Here is a 27,384-nt window from a genome sequence, read left to right on the forward strand (position 1 = left end):
ACAGGTACGTGGGTAGTAAAGAGATTGACCTTTCTAGCAAGTTTGTTAAGTCGGTGTATTTTTGGGGGGGCAATCTTTTATCTCTGATCAAGCAATTTAATTAATAAAGCTGAAAACTTAATTGTCTCTTGGTAGAATTGACTCGGTCCTTCATTAGCATTGAACGTACACGTTTGCGGATAGCCTGAAACATTGCTCAGCCAAACTGATACAAAATTTTGACTTGCTGGGTTTATCTTCATAATTTCTCAGTAGGAAACGAATTTTGAGAGTGTTGTGTCTCAGTAACAACGATACTCATTTCATGACTCATTCTCCACTTCTGACAAAGTTACAGCAAGTGATTCATTTTTCTATAGGACCCACGCCATGAGGGAACGTGTGTATGGCTATAAAATAAAGAAATTGTCTGCTTTTGTTCTGTGTGAATTCAACGGTGTTTTGTTTTGGTTTTTGTTGTTGTTGTTGTTGTTTTGTTTTGTTTTGTTTTTTTCTTCTTCTTCTTTTTTTGCGTTTTGGGATCCTGGATGTGGATAGCTGTTCATTTCCAAGTGTCAAAATTGTAGTGGAATTAAAACATCTACCGTCTTCAGGATCTGGCTTAGTTTGAAGCGCTAGACTGTGTGAGGAGGCGGATGGTTAAAACTATACTTTCAGGGATCATTTCTATAGTACCTATCTAGGAAATGTGATTTGGAAGCGTTACGTCTCTCTAATCACGATGATGAGTTTTGATGTACTCTTCTGAGCGTGAATCGGATTTTGGCTAATGATTCGTTCATGGGCTTTAATCATTGATGAACGTTCTCTGTTTCTTCGGAAGCATGAGAGGAAGAGTACATGATCCGAGTGATTAGTAGCTTTTTGGTGAAAAATTAGATTAAATTATGAAATTTAACAGGTACGTAGGTAATAAAGAGATTTACTTTTCTAGCAAGTTTGTTATGTCGGTGTATTTTTGGGGGGCAATCTTTTATCTCTGATCAAGCAATTTAATTAATAAAGCTGAAAACTTAATTGTCTCTTGGTAGAATTGACTCGGTTCTTCATTAGCATTGAACGTACACGTTTGCGGATAGCCTGAAACATTGCTCAGCCAAACTGATACAAAATTTTGACTTGCTGGGTTTATCTTCATAATTTCTCAGTAGGAAACGAATTTTGAGAGTGTTGTGTCTCAGTAACAACGATACTCATTTCATGACTCATTCTCCACTTCTGACAAAGTTACAGCAAGTGATTCATTTTTCTATAGGACCCACGCCATGACGGGAACGTGTGTATGGCTATAAAATAAAGGAATTGTCTGCTTTTGTTCTGTGTGAATTCAACGGTGTTTTGTTTTGGGGTTTTTTGTTTGTTTTTTTGTTTGTTTGCGTTATGGGATCCTGGATGTGGATAGCTGTTCATTTCCAAGTGTCAAAATTGTAGTGGAATTAAAACATCTACCGTCTTCAGGATCTGGCTTAGTTTGAAGCGCTAGACTGTGTGAGGAGGCGGATGGTTAAGACTATACTTTCAGGAATTATTTCTGTAGTACTTATCTAGGAAATGTGATTTGAAAGCGTTACGTCTCTCTAATCACGATGATGAGTTTTGATGTACTCTTCTGAGCGTGAATCGGATTTTGGCTAATGATTCGTTCATGGGCTTTAATCATTGATGAACGTTCTCTGTTTCTTCGGAAGCATGAGAGGAAGAGTACATGATCCGAGTGATTAGTAGCTGCTTGGTGAAGAATTAGATTAAATTATAACACTAGATAAATACCTACATAGCAAAATGATTGCCTTTTTGGCAAGTTTGTTAAATTGGTGTATTTTTGGGGGGCAATCTTTTGTCTCTGATCAAGCAATTTAATTAATAAAGCTGAAAACTTAATTGTCTCTTGGTAGAATTGACTCGGTTCTTCATTAGCATTGAACGTACACGTTTGCGGATAGCCTGAAACATTGCTCAGCCAAACTGATACAAAATTTTGACTTGCTGGGTTTATCTTCATAATTTCTCAGTAGGAAACGAATTTTGAGAGTGTTGTGTCTCAGTAACAACGATACTCATTTCATGACTCATTCTCCACTTCTGACAAAGTTACAGCAAGTGATTCATTTTTCTATAGGACCCACGCCATGAGGGAACGTGTGTATGGCTATAAAATAAAGAAATTGTCTGCTTTTGTTCTGTGTGAATTCAACGGTGTTTTGTTTTGGTTTTTGTTGTTGTTGTTGTTGTTTTGTTTTGTTTTGTTTTTTCCTCTTCTTCTTTTTTGCGTTTTGGGATCCTGGATGTGAATAGCTGTTCATTTCCAAGTGTCAAAATTGTAGTGGAATTAAAACATCTACCGTCTTCAGGATCTGGCTTAGTTTGAAGCGCTAGACTGTGTGAGGAGGCGGATGGTTAAGACTATACTTTCAGGGATCATTTCTATAGTACCTATCTAGGAAATGTGGTTTGAAAGCGTTACGTTTCTCTAATCACGATGATGAGTTTTGATGTACTCTTCTGAGCGTGAATCGGATTTTGGCTAATGATTCGTTCATGGGCTTTAATCATTGATGAACGTTCTCTGTTTCTTCGGAAGCATGAGAGGAAGAGTACATGATCCGAGTGATTAGTAGCTTTTTGGTGAAAAGTTAGATTAAATTATGAAATTTAACAGGTACGTAGATAATAAAGAGATTTACTGTTCTAGCAAGTTTGTTAAGTCGGTGTATTTTTGGGGGGCAATCTTTTGTCTCTGATCAAGCAATTTAATTAATAAAGCTGAAAACTTAATTGTCTCTTGGTAGAATTGACTCGGTTCTTCATTAGCATTGAACGTACACGTTTGCGGATAGCCTGAAACATTGCTCAGCCAAACTGATACAAAATTTTGACTTGCTGGGTTTATCTTCATAATTTCTCAGTAGGAAACGAATTTTGAGAGTGTTGTGTCTCAGTAACAACGATACTCATTTCATGACTCATTCTCCACTTCTGACAAAGTTACAGCAAGTGATTCATTTTTCTATAGGACCCACGCCATGAGGGAACGTGTGTATGGCTATAAAATAAAGAAATTGTCTGCTTTTGTTCTGTGTGAATTCAACGGTGTTTTGTTTTGGTTTTTGTTGTTGTTGTTGTTGTTTTGTTTTGGTTTTTTTTTTTTTTGTTTGTTTTGTTTTGTTTTTTTCTTCTTCTTCTTTTTTTGCGTTTTGGGATCCTGGATGTGGATAGCTGTTCATTTCCAAGTGTCAAAATTGTAGTGGAATTAAAACATCTACCGTCTTCAGGATCTGGCTTAGTTTGAAGCGCTAGACTGTGTGAGGAGGGGGATGGTTAAGACTATACTTTCAGGGATCATTTCTATAGTACCTATCTAGGAAATGTGATTTGAAAGCGTTACGTCTCTCTAATCACGATGATGAGTTTTGATGTACTCTTCTGAGCGTGAATCGTATTTTGGCTAATGATTCGTTCATGGGCTTTAATCATTGATGAACGTTCTCTGTTTCTTCGGAAGCATGAGAGGAAGAGTACATGATCCGAGTGATTAGTAGCTGCTTGGTGAAGAATTAGATTAAATTATAACACTAGATAAATACCTACATAGCAAAATGATTGCCTTTTTGGCAAGTTTGTTAAATTGGTGTATTTTTGGGGGGCAATCTTTTGTCTCTGATCAAGCAATTTAATTAATAAAGCTGAAAACTTAATTGTCTCTTGGTAGAATTGACTCGGTTCTTCATTAGCATTGAACGTACACGTTTGCGGATAGCCTGAAACATTGCTCAGCCAAACTGATACAAAATTTTGACTTGCTGGGTTTATCTTCATAATTTCTCAGTAGGAAACGAATTTTGAGAGTGTTGTGTCTCAGTAACAACGATACTCATTTCATGACTCATTCTCCACTTCTGACAAAGTTACAGCAAGTGATTCATTTTTCTATAGGACCCACGCCATGAGGGAACGTGTGTATGGCTATAAAATAAAGAAATTGTCTGCTTTTGTTCTGTGTGAATTCAACGGTGTTTTGTTTTGGTTTTTGTTGTTGTTGTTGTTGTTGTTGTTGTTGTTGTTTTGTTTTGTTTTGTTTTTTTCTTCTTCTTCTTTTTTTGCGTTTTGGGATCCTGGATGTGGATAGCTGTTCATTTCCAAGTGTCAAAATTGTAGTGGAATTAAAACATCTACCGTCTTCAGGATCTGGCTTAGTTTGAAGCGCTAGACTGTGTGAGGAGGCGGATGGTTAAAACTATACTTTCAGGGATCATTTCTATAGTACCTATCTAGGAAATGTGATTTGGAAGCGTTACGTCTCTCTAATCACGATGATGAGTTTTGATGTACTCTTCTGAGCGTGAATCGGATTTTGGCTAATGATTCGTTCATGGGCTTTAATCATTGATGAACGTTCTCTGTTTCTTCGGAAGCCTGAGAGAAAGAGTACATGATCCGAGTGATTAGTAGCTTTTTGGTGAAAAATTAGATTAAATTATAACACTAGATAAATACATACATAGCAAAATGATTAACCGTTTTGGCAAGTTTGTTAAATTGGTGTATTTTTGGGGGGCAATCTTTTATTTCTGATCAAGCAATTTAATTAATAAAGCTGAAAACTTAATTGGTTCTTGGTAGAATTGACTCGGTTCTTCATTAGCATTGAACGTACACGTTTGCGGATAGCCTGAAACATTGCTCAGCCAAACTGATACAAAATTTTGACTTGCTGGGTTTATCTTCATAATTTCTCAGTAGGAAACGAATTTTGAGAGTGTTGTGTCTCAGTAACAACGATACTCATTTCATGACTCATTCTCCACTTCTGACAAAGTTACAGCAAGTGATTCATTTTTCTATAGGACCCACGCCATGAGGGAACGTGTGTATGGCTATAAAATAAAGAAATTGTCTGCTTTTGTTCTGTGTGAATTCAACGGTGTTTTGTTTTGGTTTTTGTTGTTGTTGTTGTTGTTTTGTTTTGGTTTTTTTTGTTTTGTTTTGTTTTGTTTTGTTTTTTTCTTCTTCTTCTTTTTTTGCGTTTTGGGATCCTGGATGTGGATAGCTGTTCATTTCCAAGTGTCAAAATTGTAGTGGAATTAAAACATCTACCGTCTTCAGGATCTGGCTTAGTTTGAAGCGCTAGACTGTGTGAGGAGGCGGATGGTTAAAACCATACTTTCAGGGATCATTTCTATAGTATCTATCTAGGAAATGTGATTTGAAAGCGTTACGTTTCTCTAATCACGATGATGAGTTTTGATATACTCTTCTGAGCGTGAATCGGATTTTGGCTAATGATTCGTTCATGGGCTTTAATCATTGATGAACGTTCTCTGTTTCTTCGGAAGCATGAGAGGAAGAGTACATGATCCGAGTGATTAGTAGCTTTTTGGTGAAAAATTAGATTAAATTATGAAATTTAACAGGTACGTAGGTAATAAAGAGGTTTGCTTTTCTAGCAAGTTTGTTATGTCGGTGTATTTTTGGGGGGCAATCTTTTATCTCTGATCAAGCAATTTAATTAATAAAGCTGAAAACTTAATTGTCTCTTGGTAGAATTGACTCGGTTCTTCATTAGCATTGAACGTACACGTTTGCGGATAGCCTGAAACATTGCTCAGCCAAACTGATACAAAATTTTGACTTGCTGGGTTTATCTTTATAATTTCTCAGTAGGAAACGAATTTTGAGAGTGTTGTGTCTCAGTAACAACGATACTCATTTCATGACTCATTCTCCACTTCTGACAAAGTTACAGCAAGTGATTCATTTTTCTATAGGACCCACGCCATGAGGGAACGTGTGTATGGCTATAAAATAAAGAAATTGTCTGCTTTTGTTCTGTGTGAATTCAACGGTGTTTTGTTTTGGTTTTTGTTGTTGTTGTTGTTGTTGTTGTTGTTGTTTTGTTTTGTTTTGTTTTTTTCTTCTTCTTCTTTTTTTGCGTTTTGGGATCCTGGATGTGGATAGCTGTTCATTTCCAAGTGTCAAAATTGTAGTGGAATTAAAACATCTACCGTCTTCAGGATCTGGCTTAGTTTGAAGCGCTAGACTGTGTGAGGAGGCGGATGGTTAAAACTATACTTTCAGGGATCATTTCTATAGTACCTATCTAGGAAATGTGATTTGGAAGCGTTACGTCTCTCTAATCACGATGATGAGTTTTGATGTACTCTTCTGAGCGTGAATCGGATTTTGGCTAATGATTCGTTCATGGGCTTTAATCATTGATGAACGTTCTCTGTTTCTTCGGAAGCCTGAGAGAAAGAGTACATGATCCGAGTGATTAGTAGCTTTTTGGTGAAAAATTAGATTAAATTATAACACTAGATAAATACATACATGGCAAAATGATTAACCGTTTTGGCAAGTTTGTTAAATTGGTGTATTTTTGGGGGGCAATCTTTTATTTCTGATCAAGCAATTTAATTAATAAAGCTGAAAACTTAATTGGTTCTTGGTAGAATTGACTCGGTTCTTCATTAGCATTGAACGTACACGTTTGCGGATAGCCTGAAACATTGCTCAGCCAAACTGATACAAAATTTTGACTTGCTGGGTTTATCTTCATAATTTCTCAGTAGGAAACGAATTTTGAGAGTGTTGTGTCTCAGTAACAACGATACTCATTTCATGACTCATTGTCCACTTCTGACAAAGTTACAGCAAGTGATTCATTTTTCTATAGGACCCACGCCATGAGGGAACGTGTGTATGGCTATAAAATAAAGAAATTGTCTGCTTTTGTTCTGTGTGAATTCAACGGTGTTTTGTTTTGGTTTTTTTTGTTGTTGTTGTTGTTGTTGTTGTTTTGTTTTGTTTTGTTTTTTCCTCTTCTTCTTTTTTGCGTTTTGGGATCCTGGATGTGAATAGCTGTTCATTTCCAAGTGTCAAAATTGTAGTGGAATTAAAACATCTACCGTCTTCAGGATCTGGCTTAGTTTGAAGCGCTAGACTGTGTGAGGAGGCGGATGGTTAAGACTATACTTTCAGGGATCATTTCTATAGTACCTATCTAGGAAACGTGATTTGAAAGCGTTACGTCTCTCTAATCACGATGATGAGTTTTGATGTACTCTTCTGAGCGTGAATCGGATTTTGGCTAATGATTCGTTCATGGGCTTTAATCATTGATGAACGTTCTCTGTTTCTTCGGAAGCATGAGAGGAAGAGTATGTGATCCGAGTGATTAGTAGCTTTTTGGTGAAAAATTAGATTAAATTATGAAACTTAACAGGTACGTGGGTAGTAAAGAGATTGACCTTTCTAGCAAGTTTGTTAAGTCGGTGTATTTTTGGGGGGGCAATCTTTTGTCTCTGATCAAGCAATTTAATTAATAAAGCTGAAAACTTAATTGTCTCTTGGTAGAATTGACTCGGTTCTTCATTAGCATTGAACGTACACGTTTGCGGATAGCCTGAAACATTGCTCAGCCAAACTGATACAAAATTTTGACTTGCTGGGTTTATCTTCATAATTTCTCAGTAGGAAACGAATTTTGAGAGTGTTGTGTCTCAGTAACAACGATACTCATTTCATGACTCATTCTCCACTTCTGACAAAGTTACAGCAAGTGATTCATTTTTCTATAGGACCCACGCCATGAGGGAACGTGTGTATGGCTATAAAATAAAGAAATTGTCTGCTTTTGTTCTGTGTGAATTCAACGGTGTTTTGTTTTGGTTTTTGTTGTTGTTGTTGTTGTTTTGTTTTGTTTTTTTGTTTTGTTTTGTTTTGTTTTGTTTTTTTCTTCTTCTTCTTTTTTTGCGTTTTGGGATCCTGGATGTGGATAGCTGTTCATTTCCAAGTGTCAAAATTGTAGTGGAATTAAAACATCTACCGTCTTCAGGATCTGGCTTAGTTTGAAGCGCTAGACTGTGTGAGGAGGCGGATGGTTAAGACTATACTTTCAGGGATCATTTTTATAGTACTTATCTAGGAAATGTGATTTGAAAGCGTTGCGTCTCTCTAATCACGATGATGAGTTTTGATGTACTCTTCTGAGCGTGAATCGGATTTTGGCTAATGATTCGTTCATGGGCTTTAATCATTGATGAACGTTCTCTGTTTCTTCGGAAGCCTGAGAGGAAGAGTATGTGATCCGAGTGATTAGTAGCTTTTTGGTGAAAAATTAGATTAAATTATGAAACTTAACAGGTACGTAGGTAGTAAAGAGATTGACCTTTCTAGCAAGTTTGTTAAGTCGGTGTATTTTTGGGGGGGCAATCTTTTATCTCTGATCAAGCAATTTAATTAATAAAGCTGAAAACTTAATTGTCTCTTGGTAGAATTGACTCGGTTCTTCATTAGCATTGAACGTACACGTTTGCGGATAGCCTGAAACATTGCTCAGCCAAACTGATACAAAATTTTGACTTGCTGGGTTTATCTTCATAATTTCTCAGTAGGAAACGAATTTTGAGAGTGTTGTGTCTCAGTAACAACGATACTCATTTCATGACTCATTCTCCACTTCTGACAAAGTTACAGCAAGTGATTCATTTTTCTATAGGACCCACGCCATGAGGGAACGTGTGTATGGCTATAAAATAAAGAAATTGTCTGCTTTTGTTCTGTGTGAATTCAACGGTGTTTTGTTTTGGTTTTTGTTGTTGTTGTTGTTGTTTTGTTTTGTTTTGTTTTTTTCTTCTTCTTCTTTTTTTGCGTTTTGGGATCCTGGATGTGGATAGCTGTTCATTTCCAAGTGTCAAAATTGTAGTGGAATTAAAACATCTACCGTCTTCAGGATCTGGCTTAGTTTGAAGCGCTAGACTGTGTGAGGAGGCGGATGGTTAAAACTATACTTTCAGGGATCATTTCTATAGTACCTATCTAGGAAATGTGATTTGGAAGCATTACGTCTCACTAATCACGATGATGAGTTTTGATGTACTCTTCTAAGCGTGAATCGGATTTTGGCTAATGATTCGTTCATGGGCTTTAATCATTGATGAACGTTCTCTGTTTCTTCGGAAGCCTGAGAGAAAGAGTACATGATCTGAGTGATTAGTAGCTTTTTGGAGAAAAAGAGATTAAATTATAACACTAGATAAATACATACATAGCAAAATGATTAACCGTTTTGGCAAGTTTGTTAAATTGGTGTATTTTTGGGGGGCAATCTTTTATTTCTGATCAAGCAATTTAATTAATAAAGCTGAAAACTTAATTGGTTCTTGGTAGAATTGACTCGGTTCTTCATTAGCATTGAACGTACACGTTTGCGGATAGCCTGAAACATTGCTCAGCCAAACTGATACAAAATTTTGACTTGCTGGGTTTATCTTCATAATTTCTCAGTAGGAAACGAATTTTGAGAGTGTTGTGTCTCAGTAACAACGATACTCATTTCATGACTCATTCTCCACTTCTGACAAAGTTACAGCAAGTGATTCATTTTTCTATAGGACCCACGCCATGAGGGAACGTGTGTATGGCTATAAAATAAAGAAATTGTCTGCTTTTGTTCTGTGTGAATTCAACGGTGTTTTGTTTTGGTTTTTGTTGTTGTTGTTGTTGTTTTGTTTTGTTTTGTTTTTTCCTCTTCTTCTTTTTTGCGTTTTGGGATCCTGGATGTGAATAGCTGTTCATTTCCAAGTGTCAAAATTGTAGTGGAATTAAAACATCTACCGTCTTCAGGATCTGGCTTAGTTTGAAGCGCTAGACTGTGTGAGGAGGCGGATGGTTAAGACTATACTTTCAGAGATCATTTCTATAGTACCTATCTAGGAAATGTGGTTTGAAAGCGTTACGTTTCTCTAATCACGATGATGAGTTTTGATGTACTCTTCTGAGCGTGAATCGGATTTTGGCTAATGATTCGTTCATGGGCTTTAATCATTGATGAACGTTCTCTGTTTCTTCGGAAGCATGAGAGGAAGAGTACATGATCCGAGTGATTAGTAGCTTTTTGGTGAAAAGTTAGATTAAATTATGAAATTTAACAGGTACGTAGATAATAAAGAGATTTACTGTTCTAGCAAGTTTGTTAAGTCGGTGTATTTTTGGGGGGCAATCTTTTGTCTCTGATCAAGCAATTTAATTAATAAAGCTGAAAACTTAATTGTCTCTTGGTAGAATTGACTCGGTTCTTCATTAGCATTGAACGTACACGTTTGCGGATAGCCTGAAACATTGCTCAGCCAAACTGATACAAAATTTTGACTTGCTGGGTTTATCTTCATAATTTCTCAGTAGGAAACGAATTTTGAGAGTGTTGTGTCTCAGTAACAACGATACTCATTTCATGACTCATTCTCCACTTCTGACAAAGTTACAGCAAGTGATTCATTTTTCTATAGGACCCACGCCATGAGGGAACGTGTGTATGGCTATAAAATAAAGAAATTGTCTGCTTTTGTTCTGTGTGAATTCAACGGTGTTTTGTTTTGGTTTTTGTTGTTGTTGTTGTTGTTTTGTTTTGGTTTTTTTTTTTTTTGTTTGTTTTGTTTTGTTTTTTTCTTCTTCTTCTTTTTTTGCGTTTTGGGATCCTGGATGTGGATAGCTGTTCATTTCCAAGTGTCAAAATTGTAGTGGAATTAAAACATCTACCGTCTTCAGGATCTGGCTTAGTTTGAAGCGCTAGACTGTGTGAGGAGGCGGATGGTTAAAACTATACTTTCAGGGATCATTTCTATAGTACCTATCTAGGAAATGTGATTTGGAAGCGTTACGTCTCTCTAATCACGATGATGAGTTTTGATGTACTCTTCTGAGCGTGAATCGGATTTTGGCTAATGATTCGTTCATGGGCTTTAATCATTGATGAACGTTCTCTGTTTCTTCGGAAGCCTGAGAGAAAGAGTACATGATCCGAGTGATTAGTAGCTTTTTGGTGAAAAATTAGATTAAATTATAACACTAGATAAATACATACATAGCAAAATGATTAACCGTTTTGGCAAGTTTGTTAAATTGGTGTATTTTTTGGGGGGCAATCTTTTATTTCTGATCAAGCAATTTATTTAATAAAGCTGAAAACTTAATTGGTTCTTGGTAGAATTGACTCGGTTCTTCATTAGCATTGAACGTACACGTTTGCGGATAGCCTGAAACATTGCTCAGCCAAACTGATACAAAATTTTGACTTGCTGGGTTTATCTTCATAATTTCTCAGTAGGAAACGAATTTTGAGAGTGTTGTGTCTCAGTAACAACGATACTCATTTCATGACTCATTCTCCACTTCTGACAAAGTTACAGCAAGTGATTCATTTTTCTATAGGACCCACGCCATGAGGGAACGTGTGTATGGCTATAAAATAAAGAAATTGTCTGCTTTTGTTCTGTGTGAATTCAACGGTGTTTTGTTTTGGTTTTTGTTGTTGTTGTTGTTGTTTTGTTTTGGTTTTTTTTGTTTTGTTTTGTTTTGTTTTGTTTTTTTCTTCTTCTTCTTTTTTTGCGTTTTGGGATCCTGGATGTGGATAGCTGTTCATTTCCAAGTGTCAAAATTGTAGTGGAATTAAAACATCTACCGTCTTCAGGATCTGGCTTAGTTTGAAGCGCTAGACTGTGTGAGGAGGCGGATGGTTAAAACCATACTTTCAGGGATCATTTCTATAGTATCTATCTAGGAAATGTGATTTGAAAGCGTTACGTTTCTCTAATCACGATGATGAGTTTTGATATACTCTTCTGAGCGTGAATCGGATTTTGGCTAATGATTCGTTCATGGGCTTTAATCATTGATGAACGTTCTCTGTTTCTTCGGAAGCCTGAGAGAAAGAGTACATGATCCGAGTGATTAGTAGCTTTTTGGTGAAAAATTAGATTAAATTATGAAATTTAACAGGTACGTAGGTAATAAAGAGGTTTGCTTTTCTAGCAAGTTTGTTATGTCGGTGTATTTTTGGGGGGCAATCTTTTATCTCTGATCAAGCAATTTAATTAATAAAGCTGAAAACTTAATTGTCTCTTGGTAGAATTGACTCGGTTCTTCATTAGCATTGAACGTACACGTTTGCGGATAGCCTGAAACATTGCTCAGCCAAACTGATACAAAATTTTGACTTGCTGGGTTTATCTTTATAATTTCTCAGTAGGAAACGAATTTTGAGAGTGTTGTGTCTCAGTAACAACGATACTCATTTCATGACTCATTCTCCACTTCTGACAAAGTTACAGCAAGTGATTCATTTTTCTATAGGACCCACGCCATGAGGGAACGTGTGTATGGCTATAAAATAAAGAAATTGTCTGCTTTTGTTCTGTGTGAATTCAACGGTGTTTTGTTTTGGGGTTTTTTGTTTGTTTGTTTGTTTGCGTTTTGGGATCCTGGATGTGGATAGCTGTTCATTTCCAAGTGTCAAAATTGTAGTGGAATTAAAACATCTACCGTCTTCAGGATCTGGCTTAGTTTGAAGCGCTAGACTGTGTGAGGAGGCGGATGGTTAAGACTATACTTTCAGGGATCATTTCTATAGTACTTATCTAGGAAATGTGATTTGAAAGCGTTACGTCTCTCTAATCACGATGATGAGTTTTGATGTATTCTTCTGAGCGTGAATCGGATTTTGGCTAATGATTCGTTCATGGGCTTTAATTATTGATGAACGTTCTTGGTTTCTTCGGAAGTCTGAGAGGAAGAGTACATGATCTGAGTGATTATTAGCTTTTTGGTGAAAAATTAGATTAAATTATAACACTAGATAAATACCTACATAGCAAAATGATTAACCATTTTGCCAAGTTTGTTAAATTGGTGTATTTTTGGGGGGCGATCTTTTATTTCTGATCAAGCAATTTAATTAATAAAGCTGAAAACTTAATTGTCTCTTGGTAGAATTGACTCGGTTCTTCATTAGCATTGAACGTACACGTTTGCGGATAGCCTGAAACATTGCTCAGCCAAACTGATACAAAATTTTGACTTGCTGGGTTTATCTTCATAATTTCTCAGTAGGAAACGAATTTTGAGAGTGTTGTGTCTCAGTAACAACGATACTCATTTCATGACTCATTCTCCACTTCTGACAAAGTTACAGCAAGTGATTAATTTTTCTATAGGACCCACGCCATGACAGGAACGTGTGTATGGCTATAAAATAAAGAAATTGTCTGCTTTTGTTCTGTGTGAATTCAACGGTGTTTTGTTTTGGTTTTTGTTGTTGTTGTTGTTGTTGTTGTTGTTGTTTTGTTTTGTTTTGTTTTTTTCTTCTTCTTCTTTTTTTGCGTTTTGGGATCCTGGATGTGGATAGCTGTTCATTTCCAAGTGTCAAAATTGTAGTGGAATTAAAACATCTACCGTCTTCAGGATCTGGCTTAGTTTGAAGCGCTAGACTGTGTGAGGAGGCGGATGGTTAAAACTATACTTTCAGGGATCATTTCTATAGTACCTATCTAGGAAATGTGATTTAGAAGCGTTACGTCTCTCTAATCACGATGATGAGTTTTGATGTACTCTTCTGAGCGTGAATCGGATTTTGGCTAATGATTCGTTCATGGGCTTTAATCATTGATGAACGTTCTCTGTTTCTTCGGAAGCCTGAGAGAAAGAGTACATGATCCGAGTGATTAGTAGCTTTTTGGTGAAAAATTAGATTAAATTATAACACTAGATAAATACATACATGGCAAAATGATTAACCGTTTTGGCAAGTTTGTTAAATTGGTGTATTTTTGGGGGGCAATCTTTTATTTCTGATCAAGCAATTTAATTAATAAAGCTGAAAACTTAATTGGTTCTTGGTAGAATTGACTCGGTTCTTCATTAGCATTGAACGTACACGTTTGCGGATAGCCTGAAACATTGCTCAGCCAAACTGATACAAAATTTTGACTTGCTGGGTTTATCTTCATAATTTCTCAGTAGGAAACGAATTTTGAGAGTGTTGTGTCTCAGTAACAACGATACTCATTTCATGACTCATTGTCCACTTCTGACAAAGTTACAGCAAGTGATTCATTTTTCTATAGGACCCACGCCATGAGGGAACGTGTGTATGGCTATAAAATAAAGAAATTGTCTGCTTTTGTTCTGTGTGAATTCAACGGTGTTTTGTTTTGGTTTTTTTTGTTGTTGTTGTTGTTGTTGTTGTTTTGTTTTGTTTTGTTTTTTCCTCTTCTTCTTTTTTGCGTTTTGGGATCCTGGATGTGAATAGCTGTTCATTTCCAAGTGTCAAAATTGTAGTGGAATTAAAACATCTACCGTCTTCAGGATCTGGCTTAGTTTGAAGCGCTAGACTGTGTGAGGAGGCGGATGGTTAAGACTATACTTTCAGGGATCATTTCTATAGTACCTATCTAGGAAACGTGATTTGAAAGCGTTACGTCTCTCTAATCACGATGATGAGTTTTGATGTACTCTTCTGAGCGTGAATCGGATTTTGGCTAATGATTCGTTCATGGGCTTTAATCATTGATGAACGTTCTCTGTTTCTTCGGAAGCATGAGAGGAAGAGTATGTGATCCGAGTGATTAGTAGCTTTTTGGTGAAAAATTAGATTAAATTATGAAACTTAACAGGTACGTGGGTAGTAAAGAGATTGACCTTTCTAGCAAGTTTGTTAAGTCGGTGTATTTTTGGGGGGGCAATCTTTTATCTCTGATCAAGCAATTTAATTAATAAAGCTGAAAACTTAATTGTCTCTTGGTAGAATTGACTCGGTCCTTCATTAGCATTGAACGTACACGTTTGCGGATAGCCTGAAACATTGCTCAGCCAAACTGATACAAAATTTTGACTTGCTGGGTTTATCTTCATAATTTCTCAGTAGGAAACGAATTTTGAGAGTGTTGTGTCTCAGTAACAACGATACTCATTTCATGACTCATTCTCCACTTCTGACAAAGTTACAGCAAGTGATTCATTTTTCTATAGGACCCACGCCATGAGGGAACGTGTGTATGGCTATAAAATAAAGAAATTGTCTGCTTTTGTTCTGTGTGAATTCAACGGTGTTTTGTTTTGGTTTTTGTTGTTGTTGTTGTTGTTTTGTTTTGTTTTGTTTTTTTCTTCTTCTTCTTTTTTTGCGTTTTGGGATCCTGGATGTGGATAGCTGTTCATTTCCAAGTGTCAAAATTGTAGTGGAATTAAAACATCTACCGTCTTCAGGATCTGGCTTAGTTTGAAGCGCTAGACTGTGTGAGGAGGCGGATGGTTAAAACTATACTTTCAGGGATCATTTCTATAGTACCTATCTAGGAAATGTGATTTGGAAGCGTTACGTCTCTCTAATCACGATGATGAGTTTTGATGTACTCTTCTGAGCGTGAATCGGATTTTGGCTAATGATTCGTTCATGGGCTTTAATCATTGATGAACGTTCTCTGTTTCTTCGGAAGCATGAGAGGAAGAGTACATGATCCGAGTGATTAGTAGCTTTTTGGTGAAAAATTAGATTAAATTATGAAATTTAACAGGTACGTAGGTAATAAAGAGATTTACTTTTCTAGCAAGTTTGTTATGTCGGTGTATTTTTGGGGGGCAATCTTTTATCTCTGATCAAGCAATTTAATTAATAAAGCTGAAAACTTAATTGTCTCTTGGTAGAATTGACTCGGTTCTTCATTAGCATTGAACGTACACGTTTGCGGATAGCCTGAAACATTGCTCAGCCAAACTGATACAAAATTTTGACTTGCTGGGTTTATCTTCATAATTTCTCAGTAGGAAACGAATTTTGAGAGTGTTGTGTCTCAGTAACAACGATACTCATTTCATGACTCATTCTCCACTTCTGACAAAGTTACAGCAAGTGATTCATTTTTCTATAGGACCCACGCCATGACGGGAACGTGTGTATGGCTATAAAATAAAGGAATTGTCTGCTTTTGTTCTGTGTGAATTCAACGGTGTTTTGTTTTGGGGTTTTTTGTTTGTTTTTTTGTTTGTTTGCGTTATGGGATCCTGGATGTGGATAGCTGTTCATTTCCAAGTGTCAAAATTGTAGTGGAATTAAAACATCTACCGTCTTCAGGATCTGGCTTAGTTTGAAGCGCTAGACTGTGTGAGGAGGCGGATGGTTAAGACTATACTTTCAGGGATCATTTCTGTAGTACTTATCTAGGAAATGTGATTTGAAAGCGTTACGTCTCTCTAGTCACGATGATGAGTTTTGATGTACTCTTCTGAGCGTGAATCGGATTTTGGCTAATGATTCGTTCATGGGCTTTAATCATTGATGAACGTTCTCTGTTTCTTCGGAAGCATGAGAGGAAGAGTACATGATCCGAGTGATTAGTAGCTGCTTGGTGAAGAATTAGATTAATTATAACACTAGATAAATACCTACATAGCAAAATGATTGCCTTTTTGGCAAGTTTGTTAAATTGGTGTATTTTTGGGGGGCAATCTTTTGTCTCTGATCAAGCAATTTAATTAATAAAGCTGAAAACTTAATTGTCTCTTGGTAGAATTGACTCGGTTCTTCATTAGCATTGAACGTACACGTTTGCGGATAGCCTGAAACATTGCTCAGCCAAACTGATACAAAATTTTGACTTGCTGGGTTTATCTTCATAATTTCTCAGTAGGAAACGAATTTTGAGAGTGTTGTGTCTCAGTAACAACGATACTCATTTCATGACTCATTCTCCACTTCTGACAAAGTTACAGCAAGTGATTCATTTTTCTATAGGACCCACGCCATGAGGGAACGTGTGTATGGCTATAAAATAAAGAAATTGTCTGCTTTTGTTCTGTGTGAATTCAACGGTGTTTTGTTTTGGTTTTTGTTGTTGTTGTTGTTGTTTTGTTTTGTTTTTTTGTTTTGTTTTGTTTTGTTTTGTTTTTTTCTTCTTCTTCTTTTTTTGCGTTTTGGGATCCTGGATGTGGATAGCTGTTCATTTCCAAGTGTCAAAATTGTAGTGGAATTAAAACATCTACCGTCTTCAGGATCTGGCTTAGTTTGAAGCGCTAGACTGTGTGAGGAGGCGGATGGTTAAGACTATACTTTCAGGGATCATTTTTATAGTACTTATCTAGGAAATGTGATTTGAAAGCGTTGCGTCTCTCTAATCACGATGATGAGTTTTGATGTACTCTTCTGAGCGTGAATCGGATTTTGGCTAATGATTCGTTCATGGGCTTTAATCATTGATGAACGTTCTCTGTTTCTTCGGAAGCCTGAGAGGAAGAGTATGTGATCCGAGTGATTAGTAGCTTTTTGGTGAAAAATTAGATTAAATTATGAAACTTAACAGGTACGTAGGTAGTAAAGAGATTGACCTTTCTAGCAAGTTTGTTAAGTCGGTGTATTTTTGGGGGGGCAATCTTTTATCTCTGATCAAGCAATTTAATTAATAAAGCTGAAAACTTAATTGTCTCTTGGTAGAATTGACTCGGTTCTTCATTAGCATTGAACGTACACGTTTGCGGATAGCCTGAAACATTGCTCAGCCAAACTGATACAAAATTTTGACTTGCTGGGTTTATCTTCATAATTTCTCAGTAGGAAACGAATTTTGAGAGTGTTGTGTCTCAGTAACAACGATACTCATTTCATGACTCATTCTCCACTTCTGACAAAGTTACAGCAAGTGATTCATTTTTCTATAGGACCCACGCCATGAGGGAACGTGTGTATGGCTATAAAATAAAGAAATTGTCTGCTTTTGTTCTGTGTGAATTCAACGGTGTTTTGTTTTGGTTTTTGTTGTTGTTGTTGTTGTTTTGTTTTGTTTTGTTTTTTTCTTCTTCTTCTTTTTTTGCGTTTTGGGATCCTGGATGTGGATAGCTGTTCATTTCCAAGTGTCAAAATTGTAGTGGAATTAAAACATCTACCGTCTTCAGGATCTGGCTTAGTTTGAAGCGCTAGACTGTGTGAGGAGGCGGATGGTTAAAACTATACTTTCAGGGATCATTTCTATAGTACCTATCTAGGAAATGTGATTTGGAAGCATTACGTCTCACTAATCACGATGATGAGTTTTGATGTACTCTTCTAAGCGTGAATCGGATTTTGGCTAATGATTCGTTCATGGGCTTTAATCATTGATGAACGTTCTCTGTTTCTTCGGAAGCCTGAGAGAAAGAGTACATGATCTGAGTGATTAGTAGCTTTTTGGAGAAAAAGAGATTAAATTATAACACTAGATAAATACATACATAGCAAAATGATTAACCGTTTTGGCAAGTTTGTTAAATTGGTGTATTTTTGGGGGGCAATCTTTTATTTCTGATCAAGCAATTTAATTAATAAAGCTGAAAACTTAATTGGTTCTTGGTAGAATTGACTCGGTTCTTCATTAGCATTGAACGTACACGTTTGCGGATAGCCTGAAACATTGCTCAGCCAAACTGATACAAAATTTTGACTTGCTGGGTTTATCTTCATAATTTCTCAGTAGGAAACGAATTTTGAGAGTGTTGTGTCTCAGTAACAACGATACTCATTTCATGACTCATTCTCCACTTCTGACAAAGTTACAGCAAGTGATTCATTTTTCTATAGGACCCACGCCATGAGGGAACGTGTGTATGGCTATAAAATAAAGAAATTGTCTGCTTTTGTTCTGTGTGAATTCAACGGTGTTTTGTTTTGGTTTTTGTTGTTGTTGTTGTTGTTTTGTTTTGTTTTGTTTTTTCCTCTTCTTCTTTTTTGCGTTTTGGGATCCTGGATGTGAATAGCTGTTCATTTCCAAGTGTCAAAATTGTAGTGGAATTAAAACATCTACCGTCTTCAGGATCTGGCTTAGTTTGAAGCGCTAGACTGTGTGAGGAGGCGGATGGTTAAGACTATACTTTCAGGGATCATTTCTATAGTACCTATCTAGGAAATGTGGTTTGAAAGCGTTACGTTTCTCTAATCACGATGATGAGTTTTGATGTACTCTTCTGAGCGTGAATCGGATTTTGGCTAATGATTCGTTCATGGGCTTTAATCATTGATGAACGTTCTCTGTTTCTTCGGAAGCATGAGAGGAAGAGTACATGATCCGAGTGATTAGTAGCTTTTTGGTGAAAAGTTAGATTAAATTATGAAATTTAACAGGTACGTAGATAATAAAGAGATTTACTGTTCTAGCAAGTTTGTTAAGTCGGTGTATTTTTGGGGGGCAATCTTTTGTCTCTGATCAAGCAATTTAATTAATAAAGCTGAAAACTTAATTGTCTCTTGGTAGAATTGACTCGGTTCTTCATTAGCATTGAACGTACACGTTTGCGGATAGCCTGAAACATTGCTCAGCCAAACTGATACAAAATTTTGACTTGCTGGGTTTATCTTCATAATTTCTCAGTAGGAAACGAATTTTGAGAGTGTTGTGTCTCAGTAACAACGATACTCATTTCATGACTCATTCTCCACTTCTGACAAAGTTACAGCAAGTGATTCATTTTTCTATAGGACCCACGCCATGAGGGAACGTGTGTATGGCTATAAAATAAAGAAATTGTCTGCTTTTGTTCTGTGTGAATTCAACGGTGTTTTGTTTTGGTTTTTGTTGTTGTTGTTGTTGTTTTGTTTTGGTTTTTTTTTTTTTTGTTTGTTTTGTTTTGTTTTTTTCTTCTTCTTCTTTTTTTGCGTTTTGGGATCCTGGATGTGGATAGCTGTTCATTTCCAAGTGTCAAAATTGTAGTGGAATTAAAACATCTACCGTCTTCAGGATCTGGCTTAGTTTGAAGCGCTAGACTGTGTGAGGAGGCGGATGGTTAAAACTATACTTTCAGGGATCATTTCTATAGTACCTATCTAGGAAATGTGATTTGGAAGCGTTACGTCTCTCTAATCACGATGATGAGTTTTGATGTACTCTTCTGAGCGTGAATCGGATTTTGGCTAATGATTCGTTCATGGGCTTTAATCATTGATGAACGTTCTCTGTTTCTTCGGAAGCCTGAGAGAAAGAGTACATGATCCGAGTGATTAGTAGCTTTTTGGTGAAAAATTAGATTAAATTATAACACTAGATAAATACATACATAGCAAAATGATTAACCGTTTTGGCAAGTTTGTTAAATTGGTGTATTTTTGGGGGGCAATCTTTTATTTCTGATCAAGCAATTTATTTAATAAAGCTGAAAACTTAATTGGTTCTTGGTAGAATTGACTCGGTTCTTCATTAGCATTGAACGTACACGTTTGCGGATAGCCTGAAACATTGCTCAGCCAAACTGATACAAAATTTTGACTTGCTGGGTTTATCTTCATAATTTCTCAGTAGGAAACGAATTTTGAGAGTGTTGTGTCTCAGTAACAACGATACTCATTTCATGACTCATTCTCCACTTCTGACAAAGTTACAGCAAGTGATTCATTTTTCTATAGGACCCACGCCATGAGGGAACGTGTGTATGGCTATAAAATAAAGAAATTGTCTGCTTTTGTTCTGTGTGAATTCAACGGTGTTTTGTTTTGGTTTTTGTTGTTGTTGTTGTTGTTTTGTTTTGGTTTTTTTTGTTTTGTTTTGTTTTGTTTTGTTTTTTTCTTCTTCTTCTTTTTTTGCGTTTTGGGATCCTGGATGTGGATAGCTGTTCATTTCCAAGTGTCAAAATTGTAGTGGAATTAAAACATCTACCGTCTTCAGGATCTGGCTTAGTTTGAAGCGCTAGACTGTGTGAGGAGGCGGATGGTTAAAACCATACTTTCAGGGATCATTTCTATAGTATCTATCTAGGAAATGTGATTTGAAAGCGTTACGTTTCTCTAATCACGATGATGAGTTTTGATATACTCTTCTGAGCGTGAATCGGATTTTGGCTAATGATTCGTTCATGGGCTTTAATCATTGATGAACGTTCTCTGTTTCTTCGGAAGCCTGAGAGAAAGAGTACATGATCCGAGTGATTAGTAGCTTTTTGGTGAAAAATTAGATTAAATTATGAAATTTAACAGGTACGTAGGTAATAAAGAGGTTTGCTTTTCTAGCAAGTTTGTTATGTCGGTGTATTTTTGGGGGGCAATCTTTTATCTCTGATCAAGCAATTTAATTAATAAAGCTGAAAACTTAATTGTCTCTTGGTAGAATTGACTCGGTTCTTCATTAGCATTGAACGTACACGTTTGCGGATAGCCTGAAACATTGCTCAGCCAAACTGATACAAAATTTTGACTTGCTGGGTTTATCTTTATAATTTCTCAGTAGGAAACGAATTTTGAGAGTGTTGTGTCTCAGTAACAACGATACTCATTTCATGACTCATTCTCCACTTCTGACAAAGTTACAGCAAGTGATTCATTTTTCTATAGGACCCACGCCATGAGGGAACGTGTGTATGGCTATAAAATAAAGAAATTGTCTGCTTTTGTTCTGTGTGAATTCAACGGTGTTTTGTTTTGGGGTTTTTTGTTTGTTTGTTTGTTTGCGTTTTGGGATCCTGGATGTGGATAGCTGTTCATTTCCAAGTGTCAAAATTGTAGTGGAATTAAAACATCTACCGTCTTCAGGATCTGGCTTAGTTTGAAGCGCTAGACTGTGTGAGGAGGCGGATGGTTAAGACTATACTTTCAGGGATCATTTCTATAGTACTTATCTAGGAAATGTGATTTGAAAGCGTTACGTCTCTCTAATCACGATGATGAGTTTTGATGTATTCTTCTGAGCGTGAATCGGATTTTGGCTAATGATTCGTTCATGGGCTTTAATTATTGATGAACGTTCTTGGTTTCTTCGGAAGTCTGAGAGGAAGAGTACATGATCTGAGTGATTATTAGCTTTTTGGTGAAAAATTAGATTAAATTATAACACTAGATAAATACCTACATAGCAAAATGATTAACCATTTTGCCAAGTTTGTTAAATTGGTGTATTTTTGGGGGGCGATCTTTTATTTCTGATCAAGCAATTTAATTAATAAAGCTGAAAACTTAATTGTCTCTTGGTAGAATTGACTCGGTTCTTCATTAGCATTGAACGTACACGTTTGCGGATAGCCTGAAACATTGCTCAGCCAAACTGATACAAAATTTTGACTTGCTGGGTTTATCTTCATAATTTCTCAGTAGGAAACGAATTTTGAGAGTGTTGTGTCTCAGTAACAACGATACTCATTTCATGACTCATTCTCCACTTCTGACAAAGTTACAGCAAGTGATTCATTTTTCTATAGGACCCACGCCATGAGGGAACGTGTGTATGGCTATAAAATAAAGAAATTGTCTGCTTTTGTTCTGTGTGAATTCAATGGTGTTTTGTTTTGGTTTTTGTTGTTGTTGTTGTTGTTTTGTTTTGGTTTTTTTTTTTTTGTTTTGTTTTGTTTTGTTTTTTTCTTCTTCTTCTTTTTTTGCGTTTTGGGATCCTGGATGTGGATAGCTGTTCATTTCCAAGTGTCAAAATTGTAGTGGAATTAAAACATCTACCGTCTTCAGGATCTGGCTTAGTTTGAAGCGCTAGACTGTGTGAGGAGGCGGATGGTTAAAACCATACTTTCAGGGATCATTTCTATAGTATCTATCTAGGAAATGTGATTTGAAAGCGTTACGTTTCTCTAATCACGATGATGAGTTTTGATATACTCTTCTGAGCGTGAATCGGATTTTGGCTAATGATTCGTTCATGGGCTTTAATCATTGATGAACGTTCTCTGTTTCTTCGGAAGCATGAGAGGAAGAGTACATGATCCGAGTGATTAGTAGCTTTTTGGTGAAAAATTAGATTAAATTATGAAATTTAACAGGTACGTAGGTAATAAAGAGGTTTGCTTTTCTAGCAAGTTTGTTATGTCGGTGTATTTTTGGGGGGCAATCTTTTATCTCTGATCAAGCAATTTAATTAATAAAGCTGAAAACTTAATTGTCTCTTGGTAGAATTGACTCGGTTCTTCATTAGCATTGAACGTACACGTTTGCGGATAGCCTGAAACATTGCTCAGCCAAACTGATACAAAATTTTGACTTGCTGGGTTTATCTTTATAATTTCTCAGTAGGAAACGAATTTTGAGAGTGTTGTGTCTCAGTAACAACGATACTCATTTCATGACTCATTCTCCACTTCTGACAAAGTTACAGCAAGTGATTCATTTTTCTATAGGACCCACGCCATGAGGGAACGTGTGTATGGCTATAAAATAAAGAAATTGTCTGCTTTTGTTCTGTGTGAATTCAACGGTGTTTTGTTTTGGTTTTTTGTTGTTGTTGTTTTGTTTTGTTTTTTTCTTCTTCTTCTTTTTTTGCGTTTTGGGATCCTGGATGTGAATAGCTGTTCATTTCCAAGTGTCAAAATTGTAGTGGAATTAAAACATCTACCGTCTTCAGGATCTGGCTTAGTTTGAAGCGCTAGACTGTGTGAGGAGGCGGATGGTTAAGACTATACTTTCAGGGATCATTTCTATAGTACCTATCTAGGAAACGTGATTTGAAAGCGTTACGTCTCTCTAATCACGATGATGAGTTTTGATGTACTCTTCTGAGCGTGAATCGGATTTTGGCTAATGATTCGTTCATGGGCTTTAATCATTGATGAACGTTCTCTGTTTCTTCGGAAGTCTGAGAGGAAGAGTACATGATCCGAGTGATTAGTAGCTGCTTGGTGAAGAATTAGATTAAATTATAACACTAGATAAATACCTACATAGCAAAATGATTGCCTTTTTGGCAAGTTTGTTAAATTGGTGTATTTTTGGGGGGCAATTTTTTGTCTCTGATCAAGCAATTTAATTAATAAAGCTGAAAACTTAATTGTCTCTTGGTAGAATTGACTCGGTTCTTCATTAGCATTGAACGTACACGTTTGCGAATAGCCTGAAACATTGCTCAGCCAAACTGATACAAAATTTTGACTTGCTGGGTTTATCTTCATAATTTCTCAGTAGGAAACGAATTTTGAGAGTGTTGTGTCTCAGTAACAACGATACTCATTTCATGACTCATTCTCCACTTCTGACAAAGTTACAGCAAGTGATTAATTTTTCTATAGGACCCACGCCATGACAGGAACGTGTGTATGGCTATAAAATAAAGAAATTGTCTGCTTTTGTTCTGTGTGAATTCAACGGTGTTTTGTTTTGGTTTTTTTTGTTGTTGTTGTTGTTGTTTTGTTTTGTTTTGTTTTTTTCTTCTTCTTTTTTTGCGTTTTGGGATCCTGGATGTGGATAGCTGTTCATTTCCAAGTGTCAAAATTGTAGTGGAATTAAAACATCTACCGTCTTCAAGATCTGGCTTAGTTTGAAGCGCTAGACTGTGTGAGGAGGCGGATGGTTAAGACTATACTTTCAGGAATCATTTCTATAGTACCTATCTAGGAAATGTGATTTGAAAGCGTTACGTCTCTCTAATCACGATGATGAGTTTTGATGTACTCTTCTGAGCGTGAATCGGATTTTAGCTAGTGATTCGTTCATGGGCTTTAATCATTGATGAACGTTCTCTGTTTCTTCGGAAGCATGAGAAGAAGAGTACATGATCCGAGTGATTAGTAGCTGCTTGGTGAAAAATTAGATTAAATTATAACACTGGATAATTACATACAAAGCAAAATGATTAACCGTTTTGGCAAGTTTGTTAAATTGGTGTATTTTTGGGGGGCAATCTTTTATTTCTGATCAAGCAATTTAATTAATAAAGCTGAAAACTTAATTGTCTCTTGGTAGAATTGACTCGGTTCTTCATTAGCATTGAACGTACACGTTTGCGGATAGCCTGAAACATTGCTCAGCCAAACTGATACAAAATTTTGACTTGCTGGGTTTATCTTCATAATTTCTCAGTAGGAAACGAATTTTGAGAGTGTTGTGTCTCAGTAACAACGATACTCATTTCATGACTCATTCTCCACTTCTGACAAAGTTACAGCAAGTGATTCATTTTTCTATAGGACCCACGCCATGAGGGAACGTGTGTATGGCTATAAAATAAAGAAATTGTCTGCTTTTGTTCTGTGTGAATTCAACGGTGTTTTGTTTTGTTTTGGGGTTTTTTGTTTGTTTTTTTGTTTGTTTGCGTTTTGGGATCCTGGATGTGGATAGCTGTTCATTTCCAAGTGTCAAAACTGTAGTGGAATTAAAACATCTACCGTCTTCAGGATCTGGTTTAGTTTGAAGCGCTAGACTGTGTGAGGAGGAGAATGGTTAAGACTAAATTTTCAGTGATCATTTCTATAGTATCTATTTAAGAAATGTAATTTGAAAGCGTTACGTCTCTCTAATCACGATGATGAGTTTTGATGTACTCTTCTGAGCGTGAATTGGATTTTGGCTAATTATTCTTTCATGGGTTTTAATTCTGAATGTTGTTTGTTTCTTCGGAAGCATGAGAGAAAGAGTACATGGTCCGAGTGATAAGTAGGTTCGTAGCAAATTCATCAGTATTAATTTCTCAGTCTTAAGGCGTTTCTGAGTCAAGGGTTGAAGTTCTAGTATTAGATCTTGAGAAATTAATTCTCTAAGTGTAGAAGATGGTTTGCATCAGTGTAAAATCACAGATTTATAGGTAACCAACTCCTGCCAGTGTTATTTCCAACATCAGGCATTTATGCAGCTCTCTCGCTGAAGAATTTTCCTGCGCCGTATTTTTTCTCGCTTCCCAGAGGATGGCAAAAAACAGCGACTGGTGAGTAAAGCTACTTAAAAGTTTGATAGTTGATAGACTTTCTGTGTGGAAATATACTTATATATGTACTGTTAATTAAATGATATCATATACAGAGAAAATTTTTAACGGATTATTTGTCGTCGTTTGTGTAGTTGATAACTAGAAGTCTGAAGATCTATCTCAAACTGTCCTTAACTACTAATTACTGACCGCTATAAACGTGATTTAAAGTCAGTCTAATGTCTGTGAGTGTATTATATACACATATATTATATATTTCACTTTTTCTCAAACATTAAGAAGTTGTGTGGTATGTCTCGACATGTTATGTTTACTTTTTTCTGTGTGGTGCCTAAAAGCATGAATTTCACATTTACACTGCATTTCTGTCTCAGTGTCGGATATTTTAACGCAGTGTAAGCGTAATACTTTTTGAACCTCTTAATTCTATCAATTTTAATATTTTATTTAAGTTTCTCAAAATTTCTAATAACACGTAAGTTTTCCAAAATTGCCAGATTGCTAATATTGTTTCCTTTTAGATAATTCGGCAGAGAACCGAGAGGAGCCACGAGGCCGGCTAGCTAGATAGCTAATTATCTGGCAAATTGAGGTAAAGGGTTTTAAAAGTATTTTAAATGGTTAGGTTTATCAGTTTTCTCACTCGACCTGGGTTTTGTTATATTTTAGAAGTTTTCCCGGGAAAAAATAACTTGTTAATTCATGTGATGAATGTTTAACGCGTTAAAACATATTAACACAAATAATACAGTATGTAATTTTCCCCACTTCCTGTGGCGCTGGCAGATTGTGGCCATGAAATGCAATTTGTTTTATATTTTAATTGAGTCGTGCATTGTTATGTTCTCGAATATTCGCTGACAGTTTAAGTGTAAGTGAACGTAACTCAAAAACACGCCATTTCTTGTTTAAAATAAAACGTGCACCTCCGCGTGCAGCTGAATATCGTGCGGAATTTCCGTGACGCGCATGTTCCACTCTTGTCTAAATGAAGACAGTGCAGAGAAAATATCAGCCAACACAGCAAGAAACAGCTGGGAAGAAGCACTTTCAACGTTTATTTCCTGGCCAGGTAGGATATTAACTGTTCATGATCACTTATCATGTTCTGAACATGTTTGAAGCGGGGCTGGACAGTGTGAACGTTTGACTCGCATTTGCGACTAAAAATAGCGACTAAAAATAGATGTGTACAAAATTTGAATTGTTTTTAGGAGCACGTGAGCGAATAAAAAGTATTACAAAAGCAGACCCTATTTTTGTGAAGTCTTTTACCCAGTTGACTAGAAAAACTGGGTTTGAGTTTGAAAAAGGCAAGAATTTGTGAGAACTTACAGTATATCAGCATCAGCCTTTTACTTATACCAAATTATTTAATAATAATAATAATGAGTCTTTATTGGTCACATATACAGTAGAGCACAGTGAAATTGTTTTTTTCGCATACCCCAGCCTGTCAGGAAGCTGTGGTCAGAGCACAGGGTCAGATATGGCGCCTCTGGAGCAGAGAGGGTTAAGGGCGTTGCTCATGGGCAGCTTGGCAGTGCTGGGGTTTGAATCCCCGACCTTCCGATCAGTAACCCAGAGCCTTAACCGCTAAGCCACCACTGCCCAGTTCCATAGTATAGTTTTTTTTTCAGTAATGTATAAAGTATCTATTTGCTTATGGAAAAATGTTTTGCTTTAGAAAACATGTATTCTTTTTTTAATATATATATAATTAATTATTTATTATTATTTCAAATTTAATAAAATTAAAAGACAGCCAAATGTGGGAACTTGAATGGAGCTTTATTTCTTTGTGTTTTTGCATACATTGTTATTTTGTTTGTTGTAAAAGTTTCATTTCATCTTACACCAAACAATGACTTCCTTCCAGTATTTTAATACTCCTCTCCCTCTTCCTCTCCTCCACCTTCAATGGAGTCAACACCAACTTCTTCATAATCCTTCTCCAGGGCAGCCATGTCCT

At 36.3% G+C, this 27,384-nt stretch overlaps 1 protein-coding gene and 28 non-coding genes across 29 annotated transcripts in view; 28 read left to right on the top strand and 1 right to left on the bottom strand.

The window, feature by feature from the left end:
* Positions 1-641: 641 nt before the first annotated feature.
* Positions 642-854, top strand: LOC128610796 (small nucleolar RNA U3). Its single transcript, XR_008386403.1, has one exon. It is a non-coding gene; the product is annotated as a small nucleolar RNA U3 (small nucleolar RNA).
* Positions 855-1,506: 652 nt separating this feature from the next.
* On the top strand, positions 1,507-1,719 carry LOC128610874 (small nucleolar RNA U3). The gene has a single exon (XR_008386473.1). It is a non-coding gene; the product is annotated as a small nucleolar RNA U3 (small nucleolar RNA).
* Positions 1,720-2,399: 680 nt separating this feature from the next.
* Positions 2,400-2,612, top strand: LOC128610865 (small nucleolar RNA U3). The gene has a single exon (XR_008386464.1). It is a non-coding gene; the product is annotated as a small nucleolar RNA U3 (small nucleolar RNA).
* A 708-nt stretch (positions 2,613-3,320) lies between these two features.
* Positions 3,321-3,533, top strand: LOC128610795 (small nucleolar RNA U3). Its single transcript, XR_008386402.1, has one exon. It is a non-coding gene; the product is annotated as a small nucleolar RNA U3 (small nucleolar RNA).
* Positions 3,534-4,230: 697 nt separating this feature from the next.
* On the top strand, positions 4,231-4,443 carry LOC128610813 (small nucleolar RNA U3). Its single transcript, XR_008386420.1, has one exon. It is a non-coding gene; the product is annotated as a small nucleolar RNA U3 (small nucleolar RNA).
* Positions 4,444-5,151: 708 nt separating this feature from the next.
* LOC128610799 (small nucleolar RNA U3) lies at positions 5,152-5,364 on the top strand. Its single transcript, XR_008386406.1, has one exon. It is a non-coding gene; the product is annotated as a small nucleolar RNA U3 (small nucleolar RNA).
* Positions 5,365-6,059: 695 nt separating this feature from the next.
* On the top strand, positions 6,060-6,272 carry LOC128610814 (small nucleolar RNA U3). Its single transcript, XR_008386421.1, has one exon. It is a non-coding gene; the product is annotated as a small nucleolar RNA U3 (small nucleolar RNA).
* A 690-nt stretch (positions 6,273-6,962) lies between these two features.
* LOC128610793 (small nucleolar RNA U3) lies at positions 6,963-7,175 on the top strand. The gene has a single exon (XR_008386400.1). It is a non-coding gene; the product is annotated as a small nucleolar RNA U3 (small nucleolar RNA).
* Positions 7,176-7,882: 707 nt separating this feature from the next.
* On the top strand, positions 7,883-8,095 carry LOC128610804 (small nucleolar RNA U3). Its single transcript, XR_008386411.1, has one exon. It is a non-coding gene; the product is annotated as a small nucleolar RNA U3 (small nucleolar RNA).
* Positions 8,096-8,779: 684 nt separating this feature from the next.
* Positions 8,780-8,992, top strand: LOC128610806 (small nucleolar RNA U3). Its single transcript, XR_008386413.1, has one exon. It is a non-coding gene; the product is annotated as a small nucleolar RNA U3 (small nucleolar RNA).
* Positions 8,993-9,672: 680 nt separating this feature from the next.
* Positions 9,673-9,885, top strand: LOC128610870 (small nucleolar RNA U3). The gene has a single exon (XR_008386469.1). It is a non-coding gene; the product is annotated as a small nucleolar RNA U3 (small nucleolar RNA).
* Positions 9,886-10,593: 708 nt separating this feature from the next.
* On the top strand, positions 10,594-10,806 carry LOC128610815 (small nucleolar RNA U3). Its single transcript, XR_008386422.1, has one exon. It is a non-coding gene; the product is annotated as a small nucleolar RNA U3 (small nucleolar RNA).
* A 709-nt stretch (positions 10,807-11,515) lies between these two features.
* Positions 11,516-11,728, top strand: LOC128610818 (small nucleolar RNA U3). Its single transcript, XR_008386424.1, has one exon. It is a non-coding gene; the product is annotated as a small nucleolar RNA U3 (small nucleolar RNA).
* A 647-nt stretch (positions 11,729-12,375) lies between these two features.
* On the top strand, positions 12,376-12,588 carry LOC128610875 (small nucleolar RNA U3). Its single transcript, XR_008386474.1, has one exon. It is a non-coding gene; the product is annotated as a small nucleolar RNA U3 (small nucleolar RNA).
* A 696-nt stretch (positions 12,589-13,284) lies between these two features.
* LOC128610808 (small nucleolar RNA U3) lies at positions 13,285-13,497 on the top strand. Its single transcript, XR_008386415.1, has one exon. It is a non-coding gene; the product is annotated as a small nucleolar RNA U3 (small nucleolar RNA).
* Positions 13,498-14,187: 690 nt separating this feature from the next.
* Positions 14,188-14,400, top strand: LOC128610794 (small nucleolar RNA U3). Its single transcript, XR_008386401.1, has one exon. It is a non-coding gene; the product is annotated as a small nucleolar RNA U3 (small nucleolar RNA).
* A 684-nt stretch (positions 14,401-15,084) lies between these two features.
* LOC128610797 (small nucleolar RNA U3) lies at positions 15,085-15,297 on the top strand. The gene has a single exon (XR_008386404.1). It is a non-coding gene; the product is annotated as a small nucleolar RNA U3 (small nucleolar RNA).
* A 652-nt stretch (positions 15,298-15,949) lies between these two features.
* LOC128610867 (small nucleolar RNA U3) lies at positions 15,950-16,162 on the top strand. The gene has a single exon (XR_008386466.1). It is a non-coding gene; the product is annotated as a small nucleolar RNA U3 (small nucleolar RNA).
* Positions 16,163-16,866: 704 nt separating this feature from the next.
* On the top strand, positions 16,867-17,079 carry LOC128610805 (small nucleolar RNA U3). The gene has a single exon (XR_008386412.1). It is a non-coding gene; the product is annotated as a small nucleolar RNA U3 (small nucleolar RNA).
* A 684-nt stretch (positions 17,080-17,763) lies between these two features.
* LOC128610807 (small nucleolar RNA U3) lies at positions 17,764-17,976 on the top strand. The gene has a single exon (XR_008386414.1). It is a non-coding gene; the product is annotated as a small nucleolar RNA U3 (small nucleolar RNA).
* A 680-nt stretch (positions 17,977-18,656) lies between these two features.
* LOC128610866 (small nucleolar RNA U3) lies at positions 18,657-18,869 on the top strand. The gene has a single exon (XR_008386465.1). It is a non-coding gene; the product is annotated as a small nucleolar RNA U3 (small nucleolar RNA).
* Positions 18,870-19,577: 708 nt separating this feature from the next.
* Positions 19,578-19,790, top strand: LOC128610816 (small nucleolar RNA U3). The gene has a single exon (XR_008386423.1). It is a non-coding gene; the product is annotated as a small nucleolar RNA U3 (small nucleolar RNA).
* Positions 19,791-20,498: 708 nt separating this feature from the next.
* LOC128610819 (small nucleolar RNA U3) lies at positions 20,499-20,711 on the top strand. Its single transcript, XR_008386425.1, has one exon. It is a non-coding gene; the product is annotated as a small nucleolar RNA U3 (small nucleolar RNA).
* Positions 20,712-21,358: 647 nt separating this feature from the next.
* On the top strand, positions 21,359-21,571 carry LOC128610876 (small nucleolar RNA U3). The gene has a single exon (XR_008386475.1). It is a non-coding gene; the product is annotated as a small nucleolar RNA U3 (small nucleolar RNA).
* Positions 21,572-22,279: 708 nt separating this feature from the next.
* Positions 22,280-22,492, top strand: LOC128610800 (small nucleolar RNA U3). The gene has a single exon (XR_008386407.1). It is a non-coding gene; the product is annotated as a small nucleolar RNA U3 (small nucleolar RNA).
* A 673-nt stretch (positions 22,493-23,165) lies between these two features.
* Positions 23,166-23,378, top strand: LOC128610877 (small nucleolar RNA U3). The gene has a single exon (XR_008386476.1). It is a non-coding gene; the product is annotated as a small nucleolar RNA U3 (small nucleolar RNA).
* A 683-nt stretch (positions 23,379-24,061) lies between these two features.
* On the top strand, positions 24,062-24,274 carry LOC128610861 (small nucleolar RNA U3). The gene has a single exon (XR_008386460.1). It is a non-coding gene; the product is annotated as a small nucleolar RNA U3 (small nucleolar RNA).
* Positions 24,275-24,930: 656 nt separating this feature from the next.
* LOC128610821 (small nucleolar RNA U3) lies at positions 24,931-25,139 on the top strand. Its single transcript, XR_008386426.1, has one exon. It is a non-coding gene; the product is annotated as a small nucleolar RNA U3 (small nucleolar RNA).
* A 2,043-nt stretch (positions 25,140-27,182) lies between these two features.
* The window catches only part of LOC128610314 (tubulin alpha-1A chain-like), a 2,139-nt gene continuing 1,937 nt past the window's right edge, over positions 27,183-27,384 (bottom strand). Inside the window, exon 4 of the mRNA XM_053629548.1 lies at positions 27,183-27,384. This exon is cut by the window's right edge and continues 892 nt beyond it. Within this exon, the coding sequence (XP_053485523.1) occupies positions 27,296-27,384 (89 nt within the window). The 3' untranslated portion in view covers positions 27,183-27,295.

The sequence above is a fragment of the Ictalurus furcatus genome, chromosome 7, assembly GCF_023375685.1.
Source record: "Ictalurus furcatus strain D&B chromosome 7, Billie_1.0, whole genome shotgun sequence".
Lineage (NCBI taxonomy): Eukaryota > Metazoa > Chordata > Actinopteri > Siluriformes > Ictaluridae > Ictalurus > Ictalurus furcatus.